The sequence below is a fragment of the Rhincodon typus genome, chromosome 28, assembly GCF_021869965.1.
Source record: "Rhincodon typus isolate 14 chromosome 28, sRhiTyp1.1, whole genome shotgun sequence".
NCBI lineage: Eukaryota > Metazoa > Chordata > Chondrichthyes > Orectolobiformes > Rhincodontidae > Rhincodon > Rhincodon typus.
Window position 1 is genome coordinate 38,969,201 of NC_063359.1, and position 9,334 is coordinate 38,978,534.

At 40.3% G+C, this 9,334-nt stretch overlaps 1 protein-coding gene across 1 annotated transcript in view; it reads left to right on the plus strand.

Moving 5' to 3' along the window:
- Positions 1–9,334, plus strand: part of LOC109930229 (tyrosine-protein kinase ABL1-like) — a 43,197-nt gene that overhangs the window by 27,152 nt on the left and 6,711 nt on the right. The window contains exons 3-8 of the mRNA XM_048613410.1: positions 1,107–1,191; positions 3,038–3,215; positions 3,439–3,623; positions 4,689–4,841; positions 6,091–6,180; positions 7,026–7,196. Coding sequence (XP_048469367.1) covers positions 1,107–1,191; positions 3,038–3,215; positions 3,439–3,623; positions 4,689–4,841; positions 6,091–6,180; positions 7,026–7,196 — 862 coding nt within the window. The remainder of the gene's footprint in view (positions 1–1,106; positions 1,192–3,037; positions 3,216–3,438; positions 3,624–4,688; positions 4,842–6,090; positions 6,181–7,025; positions 7,197–9,334) is intronic.

Consider the following 9,334-nt stretch of genomic DNA (forward strand, 5'->3'; position numbering starts at 1 on the left):
GTGTACCTCATTTCTGGTGACATACTTTGATATTTCTATATCCAATAAGATGTCACATAAATGTGAGTCTTTTCATGGAATTGTAAAATGACAGCGCAAAAGGAGGCCATTTGGCCCACTATACTTTTTTATTATTCATTCACGGGATGAGGGTGTCACTGGCCAGGCAGCATTTGTTGCTCACCCCTAATTGCCCTGAGGGCAGTTTAGAGTCAACCGCATTGCTGTGGGTTGGAGTCACATGTAGGCCAGACCAGGTAAGGGTGGCAGTTTCCTTCCCTAAAGGACATTAGTGAACCAGATGGGTAATTCTGACACAGGTTTTTATGACAATCGACAATGGATTCATGGTCATCATTAGACTCTTAATTCCAAATATTTATTGAGTTCAAATTCCACCATCTGCTGTGGCAAGATTCGAACTCAGGTCCCCAGAACATTATCTGAGTCTCTGGATGAACAGTCCAGCGATAATAGCACTAGGCCATCGCCTCCCACTTCTGTCAGCTCTTTAAACCTTACCCAATTAAACCTCCTGTTTCTCCTTATGGGTGCTTTTTTTTTTCTCAAGTCTGTATCCAGTTCTCTTTTGAAAGGTATTATTGAATCTGCTGCATGGTCCTTTCAGCCTACACTTTCCAGATCACAACGGCTCATTGCATCAAAATATTTCTCTTTGCCACTTCCCAGTTTTGTTTAGCATAGGAATATTGAGCAGAATTCACATTTCAGCCATAGGCGCTATGTTGAAATATAATATGTTGAACTTAATTCTGGAATTATAATCTTCTTGTCTCCATCCATGTATTCCACACAACTTCCTACATATGTTTATATATCCATATATAAAAAAATTTTGATGCACCAGTCCTGTGAACAAATATCTGCTGCACAATATAAGAGTATGTCGTTTGCAGAGAAAATGCGCTGATATTTTAGCTACACATCTCCGTAAAACAATGTGGAGTATTTGAGATTAACCCCACTTCTGTCATCTGTTCTCGCAGTAGAACATTTGTTACCATCTCAATTTCTCTTGTGCAGTACCAGCATCCCTCCACACTTTGCTCCTCCAGGAATAATGCAGAGCTCTTCTCTTTCTGCAGGAAGATACCATGGAAGTGGAAGAATTCTTGAAAGAGGCTGCAGTTATGAAGGAAATTAAGCATCCCAATCTGGTACAGCTGCTAGGTAAGACTGTACAGATGAGGTGACTTGTTACTGTCTAAGTGTATGAGTGCACTGTTGTTCAGAAAGAGAGATTGTCTTCATTAATGGAACATGAAGAATTTAAATTTGAAAACGTGGATGTATGAATAAAAGCATAAAGACCAGGAATTAGCAGCTTAATAAAAACTGAAGGAACTGCGGATGCTGTAAATCAGGAACAAAAACAGAAGTTGCTGGAAAAGCTCAGCAGGTCTGGCAGCATCTGTGAAGAAAAAATCAGAGTCAACGTTTCGGGTAAGGTGACCCTTCCTCAGAACTGAGGAAGGAAGCAGCAGCTTGGTTTAACACGGATTGTTAACGGATTTTGATCACATCACTTGGAGGGGCTGCAGGATCTTGGCATTAAGAGAAGCTAAATTTTGAACGTGAATATGTTAAAGGACATAAAGAAATGGGCGTGAGATTGCAATGAATAACTCCAGTTGTAGAATCAAATACCACCAGAGGCATTTTCTAAACCTATCACAAAAAGTACTTATGGCTGCATGTTTAATGAGGTTACCTTCTCAGTGGATTAAGCAGCATCCTGTATATTGAACTGTCATTGGGAATGGAATCTTGACGAACAGTAAACTACATGTGCTGACAGCAGACCTGAAATATAGTGAACTGGGCTACCATTGCAAATTGCAGTTTCAATTGAATTTGCTGGACATAACATGTTGCGAAGCCTTGAATCCTAAGTGTGATCTTTGAGTCATGAAACCTTAGAGTATTGTATGAATAAATTCCTGGTCATTCTGAGGTTCTTTTACATCTTTGTTACCTCCTGAGGCAATGTTTACATTCCCTGATGAAACGGTTTGCTGTGTATCGGAATTGTACAGAGTTAGAATGTGTAGCAGAGAAATGGGCCCAACTGATCTATGGAGTGTTTATGCTCTACACAAGTCTCTCCCCAGCCCCTTTCATCTAAATCTTTTAGCAGAGCCATTTATACTTTCTCAAGTGAACATTGAGCTTCCCTTAAATGTATCTGTGCAATTCACCTCAATTATATATTGTGTTGGCAAGTTTCATGTTCTGTGCATACTCATTGTTTAATCAGCAAATATTACAGCAAGTGACAAAAGCTTGGCCGGAGAGACATGTTTTAAGGAAGGGAGGAAGATGCATGGAAGGATCATGAACATTCTGCTGAAGCAAATTGGGATGTTTCCTGTGCTAAAGGAACTATATAACCAAGTTATTATTATTAAGGCTTGGTAAAAATCATTCAATTTCTCTACTGAAAATTTTAAGATTGGGAAGGTTTTGCTAGAGTGTACTGGATTTGAGGACTTTGAGAACTCTAAGATTCAGGGCATCAAGTTGGAACTTAACATTTAGTGAGAGAGATAAAACTGGGAGCAGGTTACAAAGAACTTAATGAATGGTCTGATGATGCCTGGCCTGCTGTGTTCCTGCAGCTCCACACTGTATTGCCTCTGACTCCAGCATCTGCAGTTCTTACTATCTCTTAATGAATCAGCTATAATCTTTTCCTGTCTTATCATTTTTTGTATCTGCCTAACAAAGTAGTAACAAGACAGGGTTTTAATGAAATAGTGAATTCCTGTTAAGAAAGGGGGCACAAAAAATGGGCTGTTGTAAAATTGCAGCCATTAACTCAGTGGGAGATTTGGAAGGATAGGCTACATGCAGCAGTAGTCTTCAGTTTAAAACTTTGTTTAGAAAGTCAATTTCACAAGTTGGTGCTGTGCAATTGATCACTCATCCAACTGGGAACACCTGCTGTATTTGTACACCATATAAAATGTTGGCAGGTACACTTAACGATGACTCTCTGTGCTATTTCTTTCCAAAGGTGTATGTACCCGGGAGCCTCCGTTTTACATCATCACAGAGTTTATGACTCACGGTAACCTCCTGGATTACCTACGTGATTGCAGCAAGGAGGAGGTGAATGCTGTTGTGCTGCTATACATGGCAACTCAGATCTCCTCTGCAATGGAGTATTTGGAGAAGAAAAATTTCATTCACAGGTATGTTGCCCTAGTACTCAAGAATTTAAAATGATGAGTCTCTTTAATCTGAGAAACGGAGTCTTCAGCAAACTGCTGCACGTTCCTTCAAGGTAAATATAAATTCCGAGCAATCTAATTTTACCTTGAATCTTTTCTAGCATCAAGTTGTAATTTCTCACAGGTCTAACTATTTTTTTAACTTTTTCTCGGAATCTGATTCTTCCTAATGTTCTTTTCCCAGGGACCTTGCCGCTAGGAACTGCCTTGTAGGGGAGAACCACTTGGTTAAAGTGGCTGATTTTGGACTAAGTAGGTTAATGACGGGGGACACATATACAGCACATGCTGGGGCAAAGTTTCCCATTAAATGGACTGCTCCAGAGAGTTTAGCCTACAACAAATTTTCAATCAAATCCGATGTGTGGGGTAAGTATATAGGTGCTGCTTCTGAATATTCATAACGTACATTGTTAAAATTATTCCACTGAGTGCAAGGGGAGGTAATGGCCTAGTGGTTTTATCACTGGGCTGTTAATCCAGAGACCCAGATAACGTTCTGGGGACCCGGGTTCGAATCCTGTCACGGCAGACGGTGGAATTTGAATTCAATAAAAAAAAATCTTGAATTAAGAATCTAATGATGACCATGAATCGATTGTTGGAAAAACCCATCTGGTTCCCTAATGCCCTTTAGGGAAGGAAACTGCCATCCTTACCTGGTCTGGCCTACATGTGACTCCAGAACCACAGCCACGTGGTTGACTCTGAACTGCCCTCAGGGCAGTTGGGGATGGGCAATGAATGCTGCCCTAGCCAGTGACACCCTCATTCTGTGAATGAGTTAAAAAATGGTGTTTTGGAGGGAACTATCTGGAGTAATGAACTCTAGTTAAAGAAACATCACCCAATTCAGAAAGAAATACATACAATCAACTTGAGCCACCTGCTGAATTTCCCTCCTCTTCCACTCCTACCATATTTGTCATGTTTTGCAGCTCTATAATCAAATTCTGATGGCTATTAATGGTTGCTGCCTGCAGCATAGAGAAGCTGAGTCGCTGGGACTTGGTTTCAGCGGGGATGTTAAAGCTTTGTGTTTTACCTATTTAATTCTTCAAACCCTTCCCCTCCTACCCAACCCCTATCACCTTACAATTGTGTTATCAATGCTGATTGTTGAATGGATTGAAATAATATGGCAGACATTAATGAATGTCCCTTTTGATCTCCAGCCCGTTTTAATTGTAACAGATCCTAAAGCCAACTGTCTGTCTACAAATATGTAATTAAATCATCCTGCCATTGTTTATTTTGTTTCTGTTCAGTAATTTGACCATTCTTTAGGTTCGTTGTTTGAACGAGACCAGTTTGTCTCATGAAAGAATTAATGGTAAGACTTTATATTGCAGATGCTTATGTTTTGGAATTGCTGAAAAGAAAATAATCGATATTTTATATCTGAACTGACATAGCATGTTACATTCCTCCTAGCATTTGGTGTCCTCCTGTGGGAGATTGCAACTTATGGCATGTCTCCCTACCCTGGAATTGACCTTTCACAAGTTTATGACCTTTTGGAAAAGGACTACAGGATGGAGCGGCCTGAGGGCTGTCCAGACAAAGTCTATGAATTGATGCGAGCATGTGAGTACACAAGGAGTTAATTTAAGACCAGTTTGGATTGCTTCTGATTAATAATATTACATCTACACCATGCAGTGTTATCTAACTGCTGCATCTTCTGCACCTTCCAAGCCTGTGATCTCCACGATCTGGAAGGACAGGAGCAGCAGGTGCATGGGGCACCATTACCTCGATCCTACCATCCAAAGTCTCTCAGAATCCTAACTTGGAACTATATCACTGTTCCTTCACTGTTGTCAAATCATAAAACAGTGACTCAATGTCTAAAAGCACTGGGAGTGCCTTTACAACGTGGACTATAATGACAAGAAGACATCTTAACATCACGTTCTAAAGGCTATTAGAGTTGGGCATTCGATACAAGCCTTGCCAAAACTGAAATCCCGTGGGTGAATTTTAAAAATACTCACAGCACAAGAGGAGGCCACTTGACCAATGCATGTGACCAAATACTAAAACTTGCTTTAAGCACTAGAGCCGCCTAATGGTTGCATCCTGCGATGACATGATGACCATGAATGCAACAAAATTAAAAGGGAAACGTTGACATAACAACTCACAATGAAGATAGAAAAACACAACCAAAAATAATGGCAATCGGAAATGTGCTCGATATAAAATATTTTAACACTGTATTGATCAAAAAGTTTTTGCAGGATGAGATAATTTGAAAAAAAAATTGCAAATACAAAGGTTGAATTATTCTTTGCCATTGATCTCTCCCTTGTCCTGATTCCTGAATATCTACATTGCCAAATAAAAAAAAATGAAGTGAATGTGGTCAATGTCAAGCTGCTTTGTGTTTTAAAGTAATTCTCTTGACGTAGAGTTTACATGTTACTTAGCCCTTCAGGTCTGTGCCAATGTTTATCCCATCCCACTTCATCTTACCCAGTAGTATGCCCTGTTCTTTTCTTGCTCTGTTTCTGAACTAGATTCTATTTAAAATGCAGTCGTGCCATTCGCCTTAAGCCACTGCACGTAGAAGTGAAGGTCAGATTTTCACCTTTCTCTCGATTAAAAACGGTTGATTAAACAAGAGACGATTATTAAGTCAACAAAGTTTGAATGATGGACTGAGCTGAGAATTGCACTTTACACGGGGCTTAACCCTCACCAGGAACAGAGGCAGCTTACTTTCCTCAAAACCCATAGGTGGGTTAGCATTGAAAAGCAGCCATCGTATAACTGGTGGCTGAGAAATCTTTACTGCAGTTAGAAAACTGCTAACCATGTTGCTCACTTCTAGGTTGGAAGTGGAACCCAGGGGACCGACCATCATTTGCAGATATCCATCGAGCTTTTGATACAATGTTCCAAGAATCGAGTATATCAGAAGGTGAGTGCTGGTGGCTGAGGCAATCTCGATTTATATGAGGGATAACCAGACACTGTTGGTTTCAGTCTCTCCAAGGCTCGCATATGTCTCCATCAAAATTCCAAATTATTTTATTTTTCTCTTTGTTTAATTTATTTCCACACAATTTACTCCATCTACAATAATAGCATCATTTTACTTTTGTGTAGCAGAATGTAAACAATTATGACATGGATGCCATTGTAATTGTGCAGGTCTTTCAGTGATTTGTGGCAATACCAGTTTCGTGCAGAATGCTCAATGTCTATTGCATACAGGAATAATTACCAAAATTTGCAAACGGAGCATACCAATATTTTCAGGGAATGCATCATGTGTGTCAGTCTTCTTCAGGTGTACATTTGGGATGGTTGGGGAGAGGTCACTCTTTATGAGACAATGTACAATATGTGTGTGTCAGGCTTTGCCAGGAGTTCAGTAGGGGCTGTGTGTCAGTAATTGTAGCACTAGGTCATGACTTTGCTCACTATTTTGTGGTCAAAGAATTGGGTCTTCGGCTAAGTTAGATTTTTAACTTCATTTTTTAATGCAAAATTTTATATTAATCTGTAGGTAACGTAAGCAGTTACATGGTGCTCTGTTTTCTACTTTTGTAGATCAGTAAGTTGTTAAATGTTAAGCACCTTTGTTGTTTAGTTGGTTCACTAGCTTTTCAGATCTCAGCTTGCTGAAAAAGTGAGCAGGTTGTCTGAACGCCCACACCTACATTTATTTTTGAAAACCTCACCATGATTTATTCAGCAGATCACAAATGTTGTTTTAACAGTCTGGGAATGTTCTGCTGATCCTTGTTACATGCTTTGCAGAGGTCGAGAAAGAGCTTGGGAAGAAAGGAGGGAAATGCTGTGTTAGCAACAAACCACAGGCACCAGAACTGCCGACCAAAACACGCACTCTTCGCAGAACGACTGAGAGCAAAGAGCCAGTTGAAGTTCAGGAGGTGTCCCATTCAATATTTAAAGTCCTGGGCCAACACGGTACGTTTCATAGAGGTGATGGTGTAAGTAAGGGGGTTTGGGGGTGGTCCCACACATACAACCTGAAAAATCAAACTTGACACTTAGTTTTCCAGAAGCATGCATTTCATCCTAACTGGTCTGTGTGGGAATGTGTACAGCACCTGAACCACTTCCCACCCGACACCTCATCTGTCTTTACCATATCTGATATTGTACCAGAACCAAAGTTAAACTGCACAGATCTCTGGAAACCTGAATAAAAATGCGGTGACTTTGTTTTGTTTTACCTCTGTCTCAGTTGAATTGTATGGTGTCTTTAGTAAGATACCCAGGGGCTGAATGCTGAATGGTGCATTTACTGTGCAACGATTTAATATTCTTGTTTTATTTTTCTCCCCTTTTGTGCTAATCATAGTGAGGGGCATGTTAGTCTTGGGATCAGAACACTTTCCATTTTAGATGAAGCTTGGTAAAGCCTGATTGATTTTGCAGCAAATAATTTGCCTCAACTGCAATCTGCAGAAAGATTCTCTCGACTTCTCCAAAGTCTATATCAGACGCCCTCTGACCTCTCTGAGTGAAGCTGTTAATTACTGCACCATAAGAGGTGATCCAGCATTGTAGCGCTATGCCAGCATTGTAGCGCTATGCCCACCCGGAGCTTTATCTTACACAGGATCATATGATTTTGGAGCTATTTTGTTCATTGAATCTGTTACACCATTCACTAAGACTATATGGCAGATCTGATTATCCTTAACACCACTTCCCTGTCCTTTCCCTGTAACCCGCATTCTGATTAAAAATCTATTTCAGCCTCCAATATATTTAACTATCCAGCCTCCACAGTAAAGAGTTCCATAGATTCTCCACCTCTGAGCAAAGAAGTTTCTCTTCATCTCTATCCTAATTGGGCAACCCTTGTTCTGTGATCATGCCTCTGGTCCTTGACTCTGCCAAAAGGAAAAATAACTGTTCAGATCTATCCTGTCAAACCCCAACTTAATCTGTCTTCATTAGAAAATCCCTTGATAACTAGGGTGAATCTTTTCTAGACTACCTCCAATACCAGTTTATTTTCCTTGGATAAAGGGACCAAATCTGTTCACAATATTCCAGCTATGATCTGATTAGTGCCTTGTATAGCCTTTGCAACACTTTCCTATTTTTATACTCTGTTCCCTTTAAACTGTAGGCCAACATTTAATTTCCTTTCCGTGCTGAACTTGTACTGTAGCTTTTCGTCATTCGTGTGTTTCTGCAGACTTTCTCTGTTTAAACAAGTCGCCTCCTCTATTCTTCCTGCCGAAGGACATAACCTCCTATTTTCCCACATTATATTTCATTTGCCAATCTTTTCTCACTCACTTAACTGGCTTATAACCCTCTGCAAACTGGTGTTGTTCTCACACTTGCCTTTCCCATTCTTTTTTGCCATCGACAAACCTGGCTATATAACATTCACTTCCCTCATCCAATCTTGTAAATAATTGTGAGCCCGTTGCTGATCCCTGTGACCCTCTACTAGCTAGGGAGGCTGGTAGCCTGAAAATGTTCCCTTGTTTTTCCCAAATCCCCTGCCTTCTATTAATTAATCATCACAAACTAACACCTTGTCCTCTTATTAATTAATCTTGCATGCAGTGTCTTATTGAATGCCTTTTGGAAATCCAAATACATGACATCTACTGATTTCTCCTGTATCTATCCTGCTTGGTACCTCAGAGTTCCAATAACATTTGTCAGGCTGATTTCCCTTCATTAGGCCATATTGACTCTACTTGGATATATTATGTATTTCCACGTGCTCTGCTAGTATATTCTTTATAATGGATTCAGTTTTCTCAATGATAGATGCTAAGTTAAGCGGCCTTTGGTTAGTTTTGTCAACTTCCTTTTTGAATAAGGGTGTCACATTGGCAATTTTCCAATTCTCTGGGACTTACTGAAAGATTACTTTCAGGCATCCATTATCTCTGTAACTACTTTCTTTAAAATCCTAGTAACGCTGTTCTTCACATGAGCCTGAGTTGGATTTGAATGCAGGCCCCATGCTCCACTGCCTGCCTTACTCTCTCAAACAATTCCTACACAACCACCACCCCTTCCCTACCCACAGTCTTCCCACCATCCCCCCCCCACAACCCCCCCACAAA